Source organism: Arvicola amphibius, chromosome 9, assembly GCF_903992535.2.
Source record: "Arvicola amphibius chromosome 9, mArvAmp1.2, whole genome shotgun sequence".
Lineage (NCBI taxonomy): Eukaryota > Metazoa > Chordata > Mammalia > Rodentia > Cricetidae > Arvicola > Arvicola amphibius.
Window position 1 is genome coordinate 9,350,929 of NC_052055.2, and position 22,635 is coordinate 9,373,563.

At 39.7% G+C, this 22,635-nt stretch overlaps 1 protein-coding gene across 2 annotated transcripts; it reads left to right on the forward strand.

Annotated features, from left to right (window-relative positions):
* The first annotated feature begins 4,921 nt into the window (after nucleotides 1-4,921).
* Nucleotides 4,922-22,045, forward strand: Ebag9 (estrogen receptor binding site associated antigen 9). 2 transcript variants are annotated; one of them, XM_038343254.2, is made up of 7 exons: nucleotides 4,922-5,273; nucleotides 9,350-9,447; nucleotides 12,679-12,757; nucleotides 13,429-13,587; nucleotides 15,037-15,144; nucleotides 18,106-18,197; nucleotides 21,321-22,045. In XM_038343254.2, the coding sequence occupies exons 2-7, from the start codon at nucleotides 9,365-9,367 to the stop codon at nucleotides 21,439-21,441; spliced, it is 642 nt and encodes a 213-aa protein (XP_038199182.1). In that variant the 5' UTR covers nucleotides 4,922-5,273; nucleotides 9,350-9,364; the 3' UTR covers nucleotides 21,442-22,045. The 2 variants fall into 2 exon arrangements, with proteins under 2 accessions (XP_038199182.1, XP_038199181.1); XM_038343253.2 differs by having other exon boundaries at nucleotides 4,922-5,235.
* The last annotated feature ends 590 nt before the right edge of the window (nucleotides 22,046-22,635 follow it).

Below are 22,635 nucleotides of genomic sequence, written 5' to 3' on the forward strand. Positions count from 1 at the left end.
AATTCTCTAGTAGCCAGGCTAATAAAAACAATCTACTAAAATTATCAAAAAGTCTATGCTTTCAAATGTCTGTTCGCACTCTCACTTAGTGTTATGAGCTGCAAGTGTTCTGTCATGCCTGATCAGGAAATGGATGTGACTTCATAATCTGTATCCAACTGTAAAACTCTACTAACATTCAAGTTTCATCAGTTGGTCTAAATTGAAAAACAACAACAACAAAAACAAAAAAAAAAGAGGTATGTCTTGGTGAAAAGCCAGAAATTGGTCAATCTCTGAACAGGGTTAGTGCAGAAGACTCAGCCACAGCTGGAGAACCTAAACAATGAAGACCACCCACCCCCCAAAGGGAGCCTGAATTAAATGAGGAGGTCAGTAGCTTTAAAATGGGCAAATATTTTATGCGCAGAACAGTGGGCAGGCTGAACTAGCCCCCACTGAGAAAGGCAATATAGAAAATGTCATTCACCTACAATTACTATCAGAAACAGTTACAATCAGGAAAAGTTACAATCAGTAACAGTTACAATCAGTAACAGTTATAATCAGGAAAAGTTACAATCAGTAACAGTTACAATCAGGAAAAGTTACAATCAGTAACAGTTATAATCAGGAAAAGTTACAACCAATAACAGTTACAATCAGGAAAAGTTACAATCAGTAACAGTTACAATCAGGAAAAGTTACAACCAGTAACAGTTACAATCAGGAAAAGTTACAATCAGTAACAGTTACAATCAGGAAAAGTTACAATTAGTAACAGTCACCCTATTGAGTGTTTTCTTATGGTAATTTTAGTGGGCTGTTTTATTGCCCTTTCTACTGAGAATCTGAAAATCTCTTTTGTTTCTTCCTACTTTACATCATCCTCCCCTGGCCCCAGGACAAGACTTGAAGTTGCTCCCTTAAAAGTGCTCTCTAATTGAGGGTCTGGCTCCAAAGTGCTAGGATGTAGCCCTAATAAGTCCTTTGTTTCTCAATTACTTTTTTTCTTTTGCTGCCCTCTATGTGAATTTTCTCTGAGAGTTTTCCAAGGGTATGAAGCATATGAAAAACTTATTTGGGGCCTGGCGGTGGTGGCACATGCCTTTAATCCCAGCACTTGGGAGGCAGAGGCAGGCAGATCTTTGTGAGTTCGAGGCCAGCCTGGTCTACAAAAGCTAGTTCCAGGACAGGCTCTAAAGCTGCAGAGAAACCCTGTCTCGAAAAACAAACAAAAACAAAAACAAAAAAAAGGAAAAGAAAAAAACTTATTTGGAAAAATCCTGCAAACTGATATTCCTGAACCACGTATTTGCATTTGACATTGTCCCTTTGGCAGCCCAGTCAGGTTGTTTTGAGAATATGGAAATCAGCTTGCTTAAGCGCAAATATGGAAAACTGTAAAAACACCCTTGGTTAAGGGAAGGTGTCTCAGTCTAGACAGAGGCTGATTTCCCCCAGGCAGAGAAAGGTGAGGTGTGGCTTCATTCCACAGACTTGCTTGAACTCACCCGTTTTCCAGCAAGGGATCCTGAAGTGCTGACCTGTGGGATCACCAGGAAGATTTAAAATATTCTCTTATTGGCATTTTAAAAGGAAATTCAGTTGGTTGTCTTCGTTAGGGTTCTCATTGCTGTGATGAAACACTATGACCAAAGCAGCTCCCGGAGGAACAAGCTTATTGGACTGGCATCCAAATCACCTGTCATCACTAACGGAAACAATGACAGGGACTCAAAACAGGCAGGAACCTAAAGGCAGGAGCTGAGGCAAAGGGTTTGGAGGAAGGCTGCTTACCGGCTATCTCCACGTGACTTGCTCAACCTGCTTTCTTACAGCAGTTAGAGCCACCAGTCCAGAGGTGGCCCCACCCACAGTGGGCTGAGTCTTTTCACATGATCACTAATTAGGAGAATGCCCCCACGAACTTGGCAACAGTCCTATCTTATTATGGCATTTTTATTCCCAATGAAATTGAGGCACCCTCTTTGATAATTCTAGCTCATGTCAAATTGATATAAAACTAGCCAGCCAGTACCATTGCTTTTCTTTTGTTCTATGGTGTGAAGCAAGGATGTACTCAGTCACCAGGTGTTCTACAGAAGTGTGTGCCCTCCTTCCTTTTAATCGGAAGTGACAAATTAAAAGAGAAAAAAATCATGAAAAGGAAGAAATTAACATGGGATATAAGTAATTTGTAACAGAGATGTAAGTAATAAACTTAAAAAGATAAAACAGCCTAGTGGTGGTGCACACCTTTAGTTCCAGCACTTGAGGGGCACAGGCAGATGGATCTCTGAGTTCAAGGCCATCCTGATCTATAGGGGCTACACAGGGAAACTCTATCTCGAAAAAAAAAAACTCATGTCAGGAATGACTGAAGTTTGGAAATTCAAAAATATTGGAAATTATAGATTATTGGAATTTGTACAATAGAAGAGATTACAGTTAGGATACCTGTTTAGCAGACTGCACGGAACTTCTTTAAAGTGGTCAAGTGTTGAATGGCTATAATCTATGATTGCTTAGTATGTGCCAGACTTCACGAAAAGTTTTGTAAGCAGTAAATTCACTTAAAAGGAAACCCAGATTAAGAGATTAAATAATGCATCCGTGTTTACCTAGAATGCTAAATTCACTTTCTTCCTCCTTGCAGGGTAAGCATACTAAATTGTTGGTTTGAATTGGTGATACATGTTAGTTATTCCAGAATACCATGGAGGCTGAGGCAGGAGGGGCTTAAGTTCAAGACCAGCAAGGCTCTTTCTCAAAGACAGATAAAGAAAATAAAATATGCGGGTGGTAGTGGTGAATGCCTTTAATCCCAGCACTTGCGAGACAGAGGCAGGAGGATCTCTGTGAGTCTGATGCCAGTCTGGTCTGCAAGAGCTAGTTCCAGGACATGTAGGCCTGTTACACAGAGAAACCCTGTCTCAAAAAACAAAAAAAAACAAACAAAAAAGACACTAAATTACTAATAAAAGTGTGGAGCAGAATACAGGGAGGAGGGTGGGGCAGAATGCTGGAAGTTAAGTGACAGATAGTGGGTGAATCATGGTGGGAGAACAAAGGCAGTTGTCACTTTTTTCCAAGTCTTTTTAAAATTGTTTTTATTGAGCTACACATTTTTCTCTGCTCCCCTTTCTTCCTCCCCATCTCCTTTTACCCTATCTCGTGACCCCCCTCGCTCCCAATTTACTCAGGAGATCTTGGTATATGAAGAAAAAGACTAGTTGAGAAACAATTAGAAAAAATCTGTTTTCAGCTTTTGGATATCACACACACACACACACACACACACACACACACACACACACACACCAGCCACTTTCCAACAGTATCTTAAGGGTTCCTAGTCCAATTCAGTCATAAACTCTAAGTGGTTCTCAACCTTGCTAATGCTGTGACCCTTTAATACAGCTCATGTTGAGGTGACCCCAACCATAAAATCATTTTTGTTGCTATTCATAACTGCAATTTTGTACTATTAAGGGTTGTTCAAGCCTTAAAAAGCTCGCACCCACGGCTTGAGAACAGTTGCTCTAGGGTTTACTAGCATACAAGATAGAAGACAGCATGGAAACTCATAAATAAGTAAAAGGAAACTGTATAGGCTGTAGACTCTAGGGGAACAAGGGTCCACGGGAGGTAGAAGAAAAAAAGAGGGATGGTTTAGTGGGGGGTTCAAGATACAATGTATCCTTATGTGAAAGCATTTTTTTATGGGACACAGTGACATGTACAATGAATATGTACAATTAAAAGTAAAAACAAAACAAAAATAAACAACATAAAAATATCCTATTCCAAGAGAGAACCACAAAAGAAGGGGAGCTTGGTAAAATGCCTAGCCCTGATGCAGGCCAGGATATAACGAGGAACTTAGAGGAAATGCTCCTTTACTTCCAGTTAAAAACTGAACTAAGATTTTAGACGAGCAGGCTAAATCCTGGGAGAGACTAGTAAACGTGTCAGGTGCTGCAATAACTGGGGTCTGTCCTAGTCCGTTCTGAGACAGAGGAGCTCCTCCAATGCTTCCTAATCTAGACGCAGCTTCCCCTTGGCCCCATCTGGCGGGCAGGTTTTTACGGAGGGAGCAGAAAGGGGATAGGTCACGGGCGAGACAATCATCTATACTGGAGGAAAGGAGGACAACTTGGCACAAGCCCATTCGCTCCACGACCAAAATAAATAAATCAGGGAAACCAACAACTACCGGTATCAACAAAAGGCCAAAGCTCAAGCTTCCTTATCGCTGCGGCGCTAGTCACGCCCTCTACATCCATTGGCTTGCGGCCTGTACGTCAAAGAAGCAGCCTATCCCCTTATTGGGCCAGAAGAGACCTGGGGCGGGGTGCGGAAGGGAGAGCCTGTAGACAGCACATAGCTCCGCCTTGGAGGCGGGGAATAGGGCTGGGAGGCGGGGCCTGGGCGGGGAGTAGGGCGGAGCCTGGGCGGATCCGGGGTTCGGGGCGGGCTTTCTGGCGAAGGGGCGGCCATGGCGGCTGCGCGGCGGCAACGGCGGCTGCGGCGGAGCGCGCGCCCGGCTTTGAATGAGCGGAGCTGGGGCTGAGCCGGCCGAGCGCGAGCTCGGGGGAAGCCGCGTGCGCGCGCGCGCGCGCGTGTGTGTGTGTGTGTGCGCGCGTGTGCGCCCGCGCGCGCGGCCCGCGGCGGATCGGAGCCTCCGCCGGGCGGGCGGGCGGGCAGGGGGAGGGGCAGGTGAGTGTGTGCGGCCTGCGCGCGCCCGCCCGCCCGCGAGGGTGGGGGGCTTGGCTCGACCCCACCCGCCTCCTGACCACTCGCGGTCCCCCTCTGGGTCGTCCCGTACTTCCTGCCCTCCCGCCTTCCTCTTCGGCCCTCTTCCCGCGACCTCCTCCACGCCGGGCCACCCCTGGGGTGAGGGGGACTGTTTCCGGGTCAGGGTGACCTGTGGGGCGAGCCCGGCGTGGCTAGGAACCGGCTGAGCCCGTGTGCCCTCGCCATGCCACGCGCACCGCCTGGGACACCGGCCTGTGCGCTGCCGACCCGGAAAAGCCCCGTGTTGAGTCTTCCCCAAGGGCAATGCGCCTCCTTCCTGTCCTCCCTCTTCGGGCCTCGCACCTCCGGGGCCCGATGTCCCCAACCTCCGAATCCCAGCCCACCCGGCTGGCTTCCACCTCCTGCAGTGTAGAGCGCCTAGCATGACGCCCGCCGCCGGGCGTGGGATTGCGTAACCAGAAAACTCGCGTGTTGTTTTGCTCATCTGTGCAGTGGGTATGATTTTCTTTTTTTCCCCGGCGGCCAGATTCTAGGTGGGTCATGCGAAAGTGAAAATGATTTCAGTTAGGAAACTCTCCGCGGAGTCATTTCAGAAGACGGCCCACCTAGACGGCTGTCCCAGCGGGGGTCACATGCGAGGGCCCGGTGGTACAGAGACGATTTTTACCTCCAGCTTGTCCAAACAGCGCTGCTGTTTCTGCTTACTTGCCTCTGCTGGTGACCCGTCGTTTTTCCTGTTTGGGTGCAGGGGGATTTTCATTGGAACCTTGGGGATTTTTAACTTTAGCGAGTTCGGGACTTCCTTTGAGTCTGTTCTGTGCTGCTGTAGATCGTAGGACTTTGGAGTGTTTGTATGAAGAGGCTCGGGTTGTGAAGTACAGCACTAAATGACGCGTTGAGTGGGTATCACTGCTTGGCGTAATGAATTGTAGGATGGATCTTTACTCCAGCATGTGATCACTGAGCGCAAGGAGGAATTGACTTCATGCAGGATTCTTTTTCTTTATGCTTTCCACCCCAGCTGTAGAGAGATCTTTCTCAGTTGACACAACAGACCTCTCATCCTAATTGCTTTATCGGAGATGTCATTTTTCGTAATTCTTCCTCTGTCATATATAAAGTTTCTGAATTTTGTTAGTCATTTTAAGGAATGTTTTTTTTTAATTCATGTATTTTGGTAATAGGCTATTTCAATATTGCCTGGTTCTACAAAGCATTTTAAAGCACCCAAATTACAAAGTAGACCCAAATATTTTTCTAATTAATAGCGTATTTTAGAAACCAGACGGTAGCGATATGTATACTATTAAAATCATTTCAAACGGAATATGTAGAGGGAGCCAGGCCTTGGGATCTCTTCCAATTAATCCTGGTTTAACCTGTCTAAATTACTCAGACCAGTTACGGCCCTCATCTGTTACCTGGAGTGATGAAACATTTGGACTACATCCCGAACATGTTACGGCCCAAGGAATGCTGGTTCCTTTTCATTCAGGAAATATTTGAGCGCATAAATGCTGGCGCTGCCTAAGATTTAGAGATAAGAAACTGAGGCACACTGGAAGGGTCCTATCTTTCTAGGCTTTTTCTTTTGAATAAAGTAGATGTAGAAAGAAACTCAAGACCACCGAGTAGCAAAGAGGGTTTCTCTTTGCAGGGAAGTGTTTTTTCCTTAAGAGTGTAGCATATGTTACAGAGTGTGCGCCAATATCTATTCACCCCTTTCTATTTGCAGCGTTATGTACAATTCCTGAGTAAGATTTGTCTACGAGTCAGTGTCATTGATACAGTGTTACTTAATAGCTTGGGTACATTTTCCCCATTTTAGTGAAACTGGTTGGAAATTTTATCCTGGAACTCATGTCTCCCCTGATTCCTGAGGATGTTTGAGACTAGTTTGTTCTTGGTTTTCAAATGAAATCGATGTAGGTTTGAACGCAAGCGGTTGTAGGAATGTGGAAATGTGCTTATTCTGTTTCTATTCTACTAGATGAGGAAAATATCTATCTCACTAAAAATAAGTTCTGTGGGTTCAATTAGCTAGTGTTTAGGTGGTGCTTGATTCATAATGGTTAGTGAATTGTAGGTCTCTTTCATTAATTACAGAAGCAAATTTCTCACAGAATCGGAATGTTGTTAATTGTTAAGAGGGAATTCTGTTCTCTAATCAGTAATAATCCGACTCTCTGGTTTTTCACTTAAACTTGAGATCTTATTTCTACTTTTTGTTGGAGTCATTCAAGGTGCCGGGCATTACTGAGTAGTGACACTTTGGATGTATGAGAAGTGTAGCTCCTCAAGACTGGATGAAGTTTGTTCTCAGCCTAAGGCAGCACCCTGTCACAGTACCAAATAGTAAATGTCTTTTTCCCCAAAAAAAATCTTTCAGGAGTATCTCTTTGGCTGTATGTTCTTTCCTAGTGATATATGCCATTGAGCTATAAAGCTACCTTTTAAATAATTTTTCTGAAAATTTATTTATTTATTTGTTTGTTTGTTTTTTGAGACAAGGTTTCTCTGTAGCTTTGGAGCCTATCCTGGAACTAGCTCTTGTAGACCAGGCTGGCCTCAAACTCACAGAGATCCGCCTGCCTCTGCCTCCCGAGTGCTGGGATTAAAGGTGTGCGCCACCGCCTCCCGGCTCTGAAAATTTATTATATTTTTAAAATTTACCCTGAATTTTTATTAATGTATATTGACTGTATAAATTACTGGGCTCCATTATATTTCATTCCTTTATGTAATGCAATTTGTTTCACCCCCTGCCCCCCATTACTATTGTTCTTCTGGTCTCCATCTTCTTACAAATAGTACCACATCTATTTTCATGTCTTCTTGTATTGGAAATCTAGCTTGTACAAACAATGGGGGGAAATGCTGTCTTTGTCCTTCTGACTAGCTTATTTTGCTCAGCAACACGGTCTTTGGTTCCATCCATTTCCTGTGCAGGGCACTAATGCTTACTCAAACTTCTCTTTGGGAAGTTTGCTTTTCTATTTGTTTAGCAGGTACTTTTGACCAATCAACTTTAATGAAGCCTTAATTTACCATTTTATTCCATTCATTCTACTTATAATGATGCATCAAATATTTCTTTCAAATTTTATTTTGCAAATGATAACAATGTACCAAGTTAAAAAAAATCCTTCAGAGAAGTATTGGGTAGAGCACATAGGTAGTATATAGATATTACTCTGCTGTGAAGTAGAAAATGTGAAGTTTTTCAGTGGAAAAACATAGGCTAAGAAGGCTGTATTCCACCAAGAGAGTAGGAAACAATATGGACAACATTGGGAAACCAAATAATGCTTGTAAGCCATTGGCATCTCTGAGATTCTTTGAGGAAAAAGGAGTCAGCTTTGTTGCTGTTTTTGAAACCAAGTACACCACCTTGGGGATATTTGTCATAAATTGTGTGTGTGTGTGTGTGTGTGTGTGTGTGTGTGTAGTACTTGAAGAAGGAGATTGGTCATGTTTTCTTGGTTGCCTTTCGTTTAGCATCTCTGTTCTTTGCCACCTCTAGCCTTGGACATTGAGTAGGCCATTCAGTTAAGGTAGGCAGTCTTCAGATGCGCAAAAATACATGGGCGTTGCTACAGGAACCTTGTGGAACTTTTCCGTTGTACCTTTAGTAGTCTGCATTCTACTTTTAACCCTAGAACCAGAAAGTACTAGCTGTGGTTCTTCAGAAGGAGCTGCCAGTTACTGACTACAGAGCAGTCAAGATCAGGGACCATGGCAGTTAGTGTGTTTTCCTTGCTTTCTTGTTTTCTTCTTTCTTTTTCTTTACTATTTGGCTGTGTGTATTGAGCTTTTATATTGCGGTATAATATATAAATAATATATGCAACAAAGCAAATCCTATTTTACCACTCAGGTTAAGATACAGATCTTAGTTTCCTAATGCGTCTATATCTCCCCTCCCATCATGAGAGGCAAATATTTATTATTTAATTTTTAACCTACTAATGTAATACTTCATTTAGTTGAGGAAACTTCATTATGAGCTATCTTTAAAAACCTGCAAGTTACTGTTGGGTATGATTTGTCCTTATTCCTCAGAGACTGGATTAATAGATTTACTAAGTGCAGGCCCAAGCATCACTGTTTCTTTGAACAGATCACTAAGTTTGCGAACCTGAACTAGATGGCCTTTATCCTTTGTCTGAACTTACTAGCTATGCTTAGAACATGTTAGCTGACTTGACTCAGTTTAGTTTTGCCATCTGTGAAATAATGAGAGTATCTCAAGGTTGAAAATATTTTCCGCAGTGCTATGTTGAGGTGAATCAAATTTTAAAAGGTATAGAAAGGGTAGATATATACTATGTTGTCCTTTTTTGAGCTTTTAAATTGTAAGTAAATTTGTACTAGTTTAGGCAAAGCATTTTTTAGAGACTGAGGGTGAAGAGTATTCTTCCTCACAACTATTAAATGATTTACATTGTATTGGAATTTAATGTTATATTTGTAGCTTTTAGAGAAAAGTGAAGATGTCAGATTTCTCTTAGTGCATAAGGACTTTTTAGTTTGAATTCAAAAGAAGAGCATGGCTTCAGCAACACGTCTAATATATTGTTTTGTGTGCGTGTCTTTCCTTTTCCCACAGGTTTTGGTTCTCGCCATGGCCATCACTCAGTTTCGGTTATTTAAAGTTTGTACCTGCCTAGCAACGGTGTTCTCATTCCTAAAGAGACTGATATGCAGGTAAATGATTTCTGTGTTTAAACAGACCTATTTGTCTCTTCATTGGTGTAGATTACTTCCTAACTTCAAAAGACATGGATATCATATTTAAACTAGCTGTCCTGCTTAAAATACGCATTAATCTCTATGCTCTTTCAAAACATTTTTGCAGATCTAGAAAGGATTTCAGTTGTTTTGTTCTTTCAGCTGTTCACATCTTCCATTTAAATATATTAAGTAATTAGTCCTGTAAAATTTTGGAAAGAAGCAGACCAAGGTTAAATAGTACCGTGATCACAGATAATATGTATTCTCTCATGATTGGAATATTTAGAAGTGGTTAGGCAAAGTTAAGCTTAGGTATTTCTATGAATATTTCTATATAAATGCTATTTTTGTATTTATTTTTAAAACTTTGAACAGAGAGGGGCTGGAGTGATGGAAGTGGCTGAGAGTTCTTGTTGCTCTGGCAGAGAACCAGGGTTTGGTTCCTAGAATCCACATGGTGGCTCACAGATCTCTCAACTCCAGTTCTGGGGAATCCAGGGCTCTTTCTGGCCTCTGCAGATAGCAGGTGTGCACATGATGCACAGGCACACATAAGATGTACACAGACTCATAAAATAAAAATGGATTTTTGAAACTTTAAACAAAGAAACTATAAAAAAGATAAGTGTGTGTGGCCAGAATAAAGTGTTTGGCTAAATTTGGTTTTCCTTAGATTTCAAATCCTTCTGTCTCAGCACATGACACACTCTAGCTGGGGCTTCTCAACTCCAAGGTGCCTCAGGACTCCCCGTGACATTCAGAAGTGTGTTCTAAGGGTTAAGAGTTTCCAGCAGAGCTGCAGTGGTCAGTATCTGCTGAGCATGGGTGGAATCCAAATTCAGACAGCTCATATTTGCAGCACTGGGGTCTATAGCTTTGTTGGTAACATATCATTACAAAGCTACGTTCTTAGGTTGTAATTAAAAGTCATTATGCCGCCAAAATTAATGTAGAGCAGAAAGTGAGGGTGGCTGTATTCATTGTGATTGAAGGCTTCAGCGGCTATGTAATGTCCAAATGGCATATATATTTTAATAGCAAAAATTTGTATTTTATTACAAATAAAAATAATAATTTTTATTTTCTGCCCTTTTTTTCTTTTCTTGTTTTGAAACAAGATATTGCTATTCCCCAGGCTGGCTTCTATATTTCTGTGTAGCTTAGGCTGTCCTCAAGTTTGCATTCCTCCTTTCTCAGCTTTTTGGTCATAATGAGAGGGTTAAGAAAAGAGAGCTTTTCAATTGGCTACTGAGAACTCAGGACATATATAAGTACTGAGTTGTTTGGGCCTAAGTCTTAATCAGGAATGGTCCATGGCCGGGCAGTGGTGGTACACGCCTTTAATCCCAGCACTTGGGAGGCAGAGGCAGGCGGATCTCAAACAAACAAACAAAAAAAAAAACCCAGGAATGGTCCATGCCTTTAATCACAGCATTTGGAAGGCAAAGGCAGGCGGATTTCTGTGAGAGAGCCAGAGCTGCATAAAGTGACTCTGTTTCAAAAAAAAAAAAAAAAAAAAAAAAAAAACCAAAACAGAAAGCTATCAATCAGAGGAACTGTTAGACTGTTAGGTCTTTTGGTGTAAGTTTTCCAGAGAAGCTTAGGGATAGTTAGGGTAGAAGGAAAGCAGATGTAGGTAGTAATCAGCCTTCTCTTCAGCAGGTAGTTTAGGAAGGTACACACAATACTAGGTTGAGCCTGTTCAGAAGTTAGCGTATTGATGAAATGCTGTGGAGTAGAAATGATCACTGGGAGATGAGAAGTCAAGAAACACATGGAAGAAATGGAGTGGTTGATCCTTGAGGATTTGGTGAAAAAAATGTTCAAGTCAGAGAATGAAGAAGAGTGACCAGAAATTTACTAGGGAAGCAGGATGGGAGTAACTGCTGGCACCAGACAGAAGCAAAGGCGTCGTCAGCAATTGTCCTGGAGCGTCGGTGTCTTCATGTGTCTGCAGTTTCTAACAGTCCAGTCAGTGTAGGCTAGTGTTAGAATAAGAAATGATATTTGGTTTCATATCAAGGGCTTTGTTTGTCACTGGGAGTTTCTGTTGTCAGTGTCAGCATGTTTAGGACTGTGTACATTCAGTTGTAAAGAAAACCAGCTCTTTATTAGGGTAAACTTAGGTGGCAAAACGAAGCTGGATTATGTGTTGTAAAATTCCATACTTGTGGAATAAATTTTGTAATAGGCTGTAATAGTTTTGTCTTTATAAAAGTGAATAAAAATAAAGTGAATAAAATAAAGCTTGTGAATTTGTCCTAAAATAACCCCCTTTGCTCTAAGGGAATGAGTTCCAGACTGCTGGTTTTAGTGGCTCATGTGTTTTTATGTCTCACTATGTAGCTAATGTTATTCTAGCTGCTTTAAATACATTTCTTAGTTAAAGCCTTAAAAAGAACCTTAGAAGTGTGGCTATCCAGTTGACAGATGAGGATACTGTAGCTGATCAATTAATTCTCATTAGCCTCAGTAAAGTTGCTTTGAAAGTCTTGTCAGTGTGGATTCTTTAGCTCATGTGAACAACTGAATGATATTATATCCTGATTAATGTAGTATTTCTCTACAAATCCTTAGAAATCAATTGGTTTAGTTTGGCTAATTGATTTTCAAAATTTCCCTTTTTTAATTAATTTCTTTTATTCCATGTGCATTGATGTTTTACCTGGGTGTATGTCTGTGTGAAGGTGTCAGATCTTGGAGTTGTAGACAGTTGTGAGCTGCCATGTAAGTGTTGGGAACTGAACCTGGGTCCTCTGGAAGCGCAGCTAGTGCTCTTAACTCCTGAGTCGTCTCTCCAACCCCTGATTTTCAAACTTTTTAATAGTTGAATACTTAATTTTACCAAGCAGTCTATGAAATGTAAAACCAGTTCTTCCTGGTTAGTAGCTTAGAGCTTAATCTCCAGGACCCAGAATACTGGGGGAGGCTTGCATTTGTGTTTGATGTTCAGTTCATCCCAAATCCTATAAATTTGTCTGTAATTCCAATCCTAACAGAAAAGCAGCTACATTGCCTAAGATTTGGGAAACATTGGCAAGATTGCTGAGTCATGTTTTTTCATCATAGCTTTCTGGGCAGTTATTGTTTAAAACAATAATTATAAAGTTGAAAAGTCCCATTTTCTGAGTAAATTATTATCTAAAATGTGTTTTCATGCATGCTTGTCTGGGTGTTTCTTGAAATATATCCTGTTTCTTTCAGATCTGGCAGAGGAAGGAAATTAAGTGGAGACCAAATAACTTTGCCCACCACAGTTGATTATTCGTCTGTCCCTAAGCAGGTAGTCTGTAATGGAGGTGTACTCCAGAACACGGCTTTTCACACTAGATGAACTGCGTCAGGAGGATTGGGTGGTCAGGATTCTCAGTCTTTTTCTTATCGTTTGCTTACTTTTATTCAGTTCTTTATAGTGTGTTTGTGTGTGTGTGTGTGTGTGTGTGTGTGTCTTAACAAATAATTTCTCCCCTACTGATTTTAAGTACCTGGCACTTTTATGAAACATTTAGTATTTAAATTTTTATATGTATCCTACATTTATATCATCGTGGGGTTGCCATTTTGTAATTAGTTTTGCATGTGAATTGAGATTCACGGATTCCTGAGATATTGAAAATTCTGGCTTATTTTTTGGGAATTTTTTTTTTATCACATTGAGACTTTTACTTCCCTCATGTCTTGTGGAAAATGTTGATACTTTTTTTTTAAAGTCAGGTGATTAGTTTGGTTAGGGTTGAATGGAAAGTTCCAGTCTACCCTATGTGTCCGGTACATATAATGCTAACTCAGTTTTCAAAAGCACCTGCTTGAAATAGTTTCGGAGTGTGGTTTGAATTGCATATATGTCTGTGGCTCGAGAGAGTTTTAAAACCAGTGTCTCAGATTCTCTAATAAAGGTCGAGGTGATCGTTAGGTTGTCCTTTTGTGTCTCACAGTTCAATCAATTACATTTAGACAGATGTGGAGGAGTGGACTTCCTGGGATGAAGACGCACCCACAAGTGTCAAGATTGAAGGAGGGAATGGGAGTGTGGCAACACAGCAAAACTCTTTGGAACAGCTGGAACCTGACTATTTCAAGGACATGACACCAACCATCAGGAAAACTCAGAAAGTACGTGGAAGATTCATGCTTTTGGAGTTTAGAATGCTTCCTAGAGCCTCAGTAAAACTAGAGAGTATAATTGTGTTCATTAGAAAGCCTGTATATCACTTTGTTTTCTCGAAGATTAAATAAAAATGTTATGTATTCACATCACCTAAAACAGATCTCATAATGCATATTCCGAAGTTTTCTAAGTTAGCTAAGTATTTCCAGAAATTCTATTGGCTCTCAGATAGTAGCTGTTAGTCTCTGCTAAGAGAAACTTAAGCCAATAAAATTAGATGTTTTAAGAAGTTCCAAGTATGATATCTATACATTAATAATTTCCCATCATATACCATGTACAGCTCTTGCAACCAGTCCTTGGTAGAGTACTGTAAAGTTGTTGTGAGTTTGTTAGCGTTTACTCTTTACTTCCTTTTGAGTTGAGATGAGCTTGCGTAGAGATGCAGAGGTGTTGGAAAGAGCACAATGACTGTTTTTCTGTCCTTTTACCAAAATAGGAGAATACTGAAGAGCTCATAATGAACCCTGACTGACTTTCTCATCACTCAGCCAATTCTGCTTCCCAGAGTAGCCATTCAATAACTTTTCTGCTTGTTTGTATATCACATACTGCTATTCTTGATACCAGTCATGCATACTGTCCTCTTACACCACAGTGTAATAAATGAAGAGTTAGTTTTGCTTCATCTCCTTCTAATAGTGTCTGTTACTCAATTCTGCTCTTCTATTTCAGAAATTCATACTTTTTATTCAAATACAGAAACATTCTATAAATATGTTTGTATATATATATATAGATAGATAGATAGATACATATATTTTATATAACAGGAAAGTAGTTTTTATTCAGCACTCCTTATGTATTTTCTTGCTGTCTTTTTCTTAGTTTCAGCTACATATATGCGTTCTTTCTTTTTTAAACTGTGTTCAAATATTCCAGTAAGGAAGGATACTTAACAAATTTCTCAGTTGATGTATATCTTGTATTGTGGAAATATATTGCTGGGATTTAGTATATTATATCATGCCTTATTACATTAATTTAGATTAAAGATGCTGTTCCTGAAATTTACAGTATTTAAAGTAAATATATTCTAATACTATTCCACATATTAAAGATGGTAGGTATACTTTTGGTAGAACATATTAGACATGTTATTATTTAATTTAGTAATTTAAAGTACCAAATTAAATTTTAGGGATCCTCATAAACCAGGGAGAAGGAAAAGAAAAGATGTTTTTAAAAATAAGATACAAGTTTTCTTGATATGAAGCTGATTTATGTTATAATTGCATGGGAATTTTGGTACTGTTTACAGAATAACTCTTACTGCATTGTGCATTATAAAGATGAACAAGCACAATTTAAGCATTACCAAATATATTGATCAATTATTTCTATGTGGTTTTGTGTAGATTATCCTTGTAATCCTGTTGTAATTTATGTTTCAGATTGTCATTAAGAAGAGAGAACCATTGAATTTTAGTATCCCCGATGGTAGCACAGGTTTTTCCAGTAGATTGGCAGCTACACAAGACATGCCTTTCATTCATCAATCAGTAAGTATGCCAGTGCGAGCTAGGGAGAGCTTTTATCCTTTTTTCCTTCTCTCTCTCTCTCTCTCTCTCTCTCTCTCTCTCTCTCTCCCTCCCCCCCCCTCCCTCTCTCTCTCTCTCTCTCTCTCTCTCTCTCTCTCTCTCTCTCTCTCTTAGAAGAGAAAAATTCTCAAGGAATTGAACAAATTTAAAACTTCATCCAAAGCTTTATCAACATAATATTGAGTAAGATTACAAATTATATTGGACACATAGTCAGGGTACCATTATACACAGAAAACATAGAGACAAAATTTGATGATATTTAAAAATTAGAATTATAGGAATTATCCCTAAAATGACTGAGGTAAGTTTTAACTTAGGAATTTTTTTCATCACAGAGTAAGATTACATTTAAGCTGTGATGTAATTTAAGATGAATTCAAAGTACAAAATTGGGGTGCCCAACACTGAGGAGATATCAGAATGATCTGGGGAGTTTTTTAAGTCCAAAATGAGAATGAAATCCCACAAATACCCACATGTCTCCCCAGGCCTAAGCTTGCTTCGCGTGACTGGTTACGCCAGCTAACAGTTCTAAACCCCAAATACAGTGACTGCTGAATGTCCCTTGTCTCTGAGCCTCTGTGCTCTGAGAGTCTGAGGGATGTTTAAACTGGGAGATTCTGTCTCAGAGTTGGCAGTGAATCTAGTCAGCTGCAGGCTTGACTGGGTTGGGAGGACCAGTGTGTTCACCTTCCAAGTTCACATGAAATCTTTTGGGTTTTGTTATGTCCTCTTCTGTAGGGCTGTTTGGATTTCCCTGTGCATAAGTACTGATTTTCAGTGGTGTGGGAAGAGAAGGGGATTGATTATAATGAGGAGACAGTGTTAGATGATTGCACACCGTTACAAACAATAAAATATAACATCATAGATATTTCCCCTTTCATGCCTTTTTTTAAAGACCCAATCAGTTTTATCAGGGTTGCTTATGAAGAACATGGCTGAGGGATTATTTACAGTGGCAGTTTATGGGAGCATGAACATTGTGGCTGCACCACTGAAGAAAATCCCTCTGCCCCAGGAAGCATTAGCTGCTGCCTGTTGATTGTCAGTGCAGAGTATTTTTCAGATAAGATATTCTTTTTTTATCCTGAAGTTCATCATTTGTATATGGAGACTTTATACTAAGAATACCAACTTTTTTCTATCATCTTTTACATATTTTCACTGTTGTTGGCTTCATTTGGATGTTTTTGGTATATTTAGGGTGTGTGTGTGTGTGTGTGTGTACTTACGTGTGTGTGTGTAGAGGTGAAATCAATGCTGATGTCTTCTCTGTGACTTCCCACCTTACATTTTGAGGCATAGTCTCCCAGTGAACCTAGAGCTCCCCTGTTGTTTAGATTGGCCAGGGAACCCCTGGGACCTTCCTCTCTCCCCTGCCAACCACTGAGATTTTAGGCACACACTGTCATGTCCAGTTTTTTACATGGATGCTGAGGGTCAAAACTCAAATTGTCATGTTTGCATAGCAGGCACTTAAATTTCATATGCTTAACTGGAAAGTATATGCTTGTTTTTAAAATTTCCAACACAGACTACTCTAGGTAGACATTGTCATTAGTTCTGGAGTCGATCTATATCATTTCTCTCCTTTTTGTTCCCCCAAAGAGACAGAAACAAACAAATAAAAAAGGATCTATTCTTGTCTAGTCCAAACTAACAAAGTGAAAACCAAAATTAATTAGAAAACAGTATTCTGTGAAACATAAAATAGCCGGGTGATGGTGGTGCACACCTTTAATCCCAGCACTCAGGAGGCAGAGGCAGGTGGATATCTGTGAGTTCAAGGCTAGCCTGATCTACAAGAATTAGTTCCAGGACAGCTAGGACTGTTAATACAGAGAAACCCTGTCTCGAAAGAAACCAAAACCAAACAAACAAAAAACATATAACAATGAAGACATAATATGAAGAAATCTGGTCTTCCTCAACACACACACACACACACACAGAGTCTCTCTTCTGTCTCCTTTGTGTGTGTGTGTGTGTGTGCGTGCGTGTGTGTATGAATTTTAATTGGTTGCTTACTTGCCAGTGTCTGCACCACTGAAGAAAATGTCTTTCTGCCCTGCTCCCATCCCCCAGCTATCAGTAAATGTTTGTAGGTTGTCAGGTGTAAAAGGGGCCTCATGAGCCCTCCCCACTTCCGTGAGGGGATGGTGAGAGGAACTCTTCATGGGCAAGTCTTATGCAGTTAGTTACAGCTCTCTGAGGTCTGGAGTGTCCTTGCTATGCCGTTTCAGAGAGGCTGCATTTCACAGTGCTTTACCCATTCCTCCTGCCCCTTCCAGGTGTTTTCTGAGCCTGGCTCAGGTGGGGGCAGCAGGTCTTAAAAGAGGCATCCTCTTAGAGTTAAGCATTCAGTAGTCACTGATGCTGGTCATTTTGAGCATTTAGGAGTCTATAGAAACTATAGCTGATTGAGAAAAAAAGCTTCTCTGACTAAAGCTGACAGCAGCACCAGCTTATAAGCATAACCATAAATCTTTAGAAGTTAATTTAGTGAGCACAGCACGCCTGTTCCCTACTCATGCCTATGTCCTCCCCAGCCATGGACTCTTGACCAGGTTTATAGTACCAGCTGTGAATTCCCCGCTGTGGAGCAGATCTTAGATCCAGTCAGAAGTGGTTGGCTCCATGAGGCGTGCCACTATTATACCAGTAGTGCAGAACATTTTTTACCACTTGGGAAAGTCACACATCACAGCATTATTGTGAAACCTGCAGTTCTTGGCAGACTAGAGGCTAGATCATTTATGCCTGATATAGGGAATGGTACAGTTTGGGTTAGACTTAAAACTGCTCCTTTTTTTAAAAAAAAAAAAAAACAAAAAAAAAACTGTTTTGGTTTTGAACCACTGTGTAGAAAAATGACGGCTCTTTATGATCTTATTTTCTCTTTGTTTTCCAATGTAGTCAGAACTAGGTGACTTAGATACCTGGCAAGAAAACACCAATGCCTGGGAAGAAGAAGAAGATGCGACCTGGCAAGCAGAAGAAGTTCTGAGGTATGCAGATGACATTTATCTGACACCATGAATTTATTTCCTGTGTTTAGGATCAGGAAAGCCTACCCTGCCAAATGTCTGTCTGTTTCTGTTTTTCCACACTGAACCTTACAGAACTTGTTTCTTATTGAACATGTTCTGAATTCCAGATTTCATATCTCATTATATGGATTTAAAGCACTGTCTAAATCAATGAATAATAATCTTAATGGTAAAAATTGCTTGCATATACATACCACGTGGTAGTCAGAATCTCCTTCTGTGAAATGTGAGCCACCATGATATGGTCTTCTAGATTAGAAGTTGTCATTTTGATTTTATTGTTTCGCAGTTTAATATAGTGTCTGAACTTCCCATTTGAATAGAAGTAGCTAATAAAGCACCTCTAAAGTCTCCATGTGTCTTACTGTAGTGTCCACAAAAGTATCATAAAACAGGGAAGTCAGATTAACAATCCGTGCTACAGAAAAGCAAATATTATTCTGTAGTTTTAAAGTTCATTTTTGTTGGATGGTCATTCTATATTTCATTGAGTAATAAACTTAGTTCTTGTACTCCTTTTTTGTTTGTTTATTTGGTCTTTTGTTGTTGTTTTGTTTTGTTTTCGAAACAGGGTTTCTCTGTGTAGCCCTGACTGTCCTGGAACTAGCTCTTGTAGACCAGGCTGGCCTCAAACTCACAGAGATCCGCCTGCCTCTGCCTCCTGAGTGCTGGGATTAAAGGCGTGCGCCGCCACCACCTGGCTGGTTCTTGTGTTTCTAGGATGGGTCAAAAAATAAGGTAAGAAGAGTGAAAGGCAGAACTGTGAGTGTTATCACAGATGCAGCCTCACGTGTCAATCTGTCTAGTCTCTGTGTATTTAAGATCACCTAGCAAGGGGCTGGAAGATGGCTTGGTGAGTAAGAACACTTGCTTCTCTTCCAGAAGACCCAGGTTCTGTTCCCAGCACTCATATAGGCTTCATGGGATTCAGTGTCCCCTTCTGGCCTCTGTGTGTACTTGTATACACATAATACACATACATACATGCAGGCTCATGCACATAAAATATAAAAAAATAGCAAAATATAGTGATAGAATTTTTATTTTAAAATTATGATTGTTTTTGCTCTATAGATAGAAAATGAATTACTTTTTCCCTGTACTCATTTTTATGGGTGTTTTTTGTTCTTTTCTTGTCTTTGATGGTAAATTTATAATAACCTTAAATAACCAGCGGAGGGTGCAGTTAAGTAGACGTTTTGTTTTGTTTTTCTTTTAAATCGTGTTTTCAGCATGTCTTTTTGTAAATGGTAGAGGGAATCACATTTTTAAGTTGTGAGAGTTTTTCATATTTAGCTTTCTTTTGGTCAGTGTGAGTGAGTCTCTAATTAAAGGTGTTTTCATATTTAGGTTTCTTTTGGTCAGTGTAAGTGAGTCTCTAATTAAAGGTGTTTGAAATTGTGAACTAAAGTAATGATGTCGCAAGGATCATCAGACATTTTTATTCTGAATTTTAAAAATAATAGTTTCAAAAATCACCTATTTTTAGGAAATTTGAGGGGCTTTAATAATTATTATTTTTATGTAGCAAAAGGATAAAAGAAAGAGCTGTTCATTTGACTCTAATAATCTCAATGACATTGTTATGGAATCTTTAGCCGTGAACAGAGCATCTTAATGTTACTCTAAAACTTTCCCTTTTCCATCCTCTGTCTTGTTCCTTAAATAAAACAAAAATGAAAACAAGAATATTTTACATTGTAATGACAATTTAATTGAATGAGATTATTAATATTAGACAGACGAAAATCATGCTGTGTGCTGCACCAGTGTGGGACATGGAGGCGTGTGGCATTGCTCCCTTTTAGAAAGACACTAAGCGTTGTGAAAGTGGATCTGTGTTCATTGCCACCCTCAGTCCTCTAGCTCTGTGATCAGTTCAATCAGTATTTACTCTAGTACGGCAGCAATTCCAGACTTGACTCTGGATGAGTTATATATATATTTGTCTTCAGTAATCTGAGTTATTTCTTGTGCCTTGAATGTTCATTAATGATATTTTCATTTTAGATAGGAACCATGTCAAAGTTTATCTTCTTATAACCTATTCAGTCCTTTATAATTATTTTCCTTCCTACTTTTTAATGCCAATGCTTTGACTTAAGTAGAGCTAGTGTAAAGTTGGTTTTCTTTCATTTTTAAATGTGGTTAGTTGACAGTGAAAGTAGGAGTGTTGGCACAAAGAATTTTGGTCATCTGTAACTGCCCCTCGCGTTTGTGATTGTTACTGAATGCATATGAATATTGATGCATTAACACCATTTTCATAAACTTGAAGTTGTACATATGCTAACTTAGATGCCCCAGTCTGGAGTGTTCTCCATAGATGTAGGTCTTCCCTATTCCATGCCCAGTGGTAACTCGCGCTTTCCTTCTTCAGTCTCACTGAGCTCCTGTCTCAGCCCCACCTAGGCCCCTCCGTGTCACCCTTTCAGGCCCAGTCTCCCTTCCTGCACAAGCCAATTGAGCAGAGTGTTTCTGTTATCTCTAGTCCCTGGAGTTATACCAGGCTAAGAGCCAGTAAGAGTTGTAGTGTGAAACGGATAAATTCCTGCTGGTGTGCCGGATGGAGCTGCTCAAATGCTAATCTGTAAATTTCTTGGTTCTGAGTAGAAGATCCATCTGAAAGCCTTTCCTCTTCGCAATGTGTTTCTAACATCCTTTAGCTAATTTTTGAAAATCTATTATAATAACGAGAGAATTAATTACAATATCAAACTTTTTTGGATAGTTTCCCCCTGAAGTAGAGAGTTTTGTAGAAATGAGGTGAAGAAGGAAAGTAAGAAGCTATGGATTCCTTCTTCCTGGAGATACTACTGCTGTGATTGGACAAGTCTCAGCTTTGTGACTCACTTCGTCTATCTGTACAGAAAGATAACATTTCTTTTTGTAAAGTCATCTTCTAAGGATAAGCAGAAATACTCCTATTGAAAAATCCTTGAAATTTTCAGAGAAATGAGAAAATTAAAGACATTAAACATTTATTTCTTGATCATAAGAAGGCACCCTTTTATAATTAATTTGCTATTTTAGCTGTGCAGTGTTTTATGGAAGTAAAGATGCAAATGCGTTTCTTTTCAGGCAGCAGAAAATTGCGGACAGAGAAAAGAGAGCAGCGGAACAGCAGAGAAAGAAGATGGAGAAGGAAGCACAGCGGCTGATGAAGAAGGAGCAGAACAAAATCGGGGTAAAACTTTCCTAACACACCCGCCCGCCTGCCACACCCAGTGCCAGTAGGAGAAGCCGGGACCTGCCGCCTACACGACAAGCATTTGTATGGACTGGAGATGATTTTCAGAATACAGACACTGCTTGATCTTAATGTGTTCATTGAGCCATCCAGGACACCAGGATTCTCCCACAGTACCTTGAACTGTCAGTAATCAAGACTCAAAACACAGAAATGATGAGACAATTATTTTCTTCAACATGTTCCAAATATAAGACAATTGTTTGCTGTAGAGAAGTTATTTCAAGTGGAATATACCAGACCAGTACCTCTCAAGCTAGTGTTTCTAGCTGAATAAAGTGGGTGTAAATAATTTTATGGTAGAAAAGTACTCTGCTATCTATTATGCTTTCATTCATTGTGCATAATTATAAGATAATTTTAATCGTCTTTGTTGCCATGATCACTTGACACAAATTAAAGTTTAAGTGGGGCTTTATACCTCCTTATTAATTTTGTTTTCAGGTAGTGTTGACGTACATTTTCTTTAATTTGAACTGGCATTGTTTGGTACAACATTAAGGAATATGATTTGGATTTTCATGAAAACATTAAATGCAATAATTTTATTTATCAAGTATTTTGTATATCCTTATTTTCTTTTGGATGGTATTGTAATGTTATCCAGAGCTGTAATTTATAGTGCATGTATAAGTGTTGAGAATCAGCTGCAGTGACCAATTGTATAACTGAAGAACTAGGATTGGTAGCTGTTCCCTTCCATCGCAGACGTAGGATGCTCTCGGTGTCTTTAAGGGTCATAGTTCTTCATCCTCTTTGAAAGCCATTCATTTTCAAATGCAGAAAGCCTTCAGTTTTAATTGATTTTATGAAAGTGATCCTGGAAAATTTCTCTTTTTTTATCTTACACAATGCAGGGTTCTATACTTTTGGCTAGAGAACATTATGGATTCATTACAGACAAATTATAAATATTTTTGTTTGTGATATTCAGTGACTTGTTTAAAGAAATAATTACATATTGTGTTTTATGGGGAAAAAATCCTATCTCATAATTTAAAATACCATTAAATTTTCTCCACAATTGAAATATAATTGGCCTGATTTTCTGTGGCTTTGGAATTTTTAAAGATGCTTTACTTTCTTCAAAGTTATTAGCCAGGATTAACATTTTGTGGAGCTTTAAAATGTCATAGTGTACAGGCC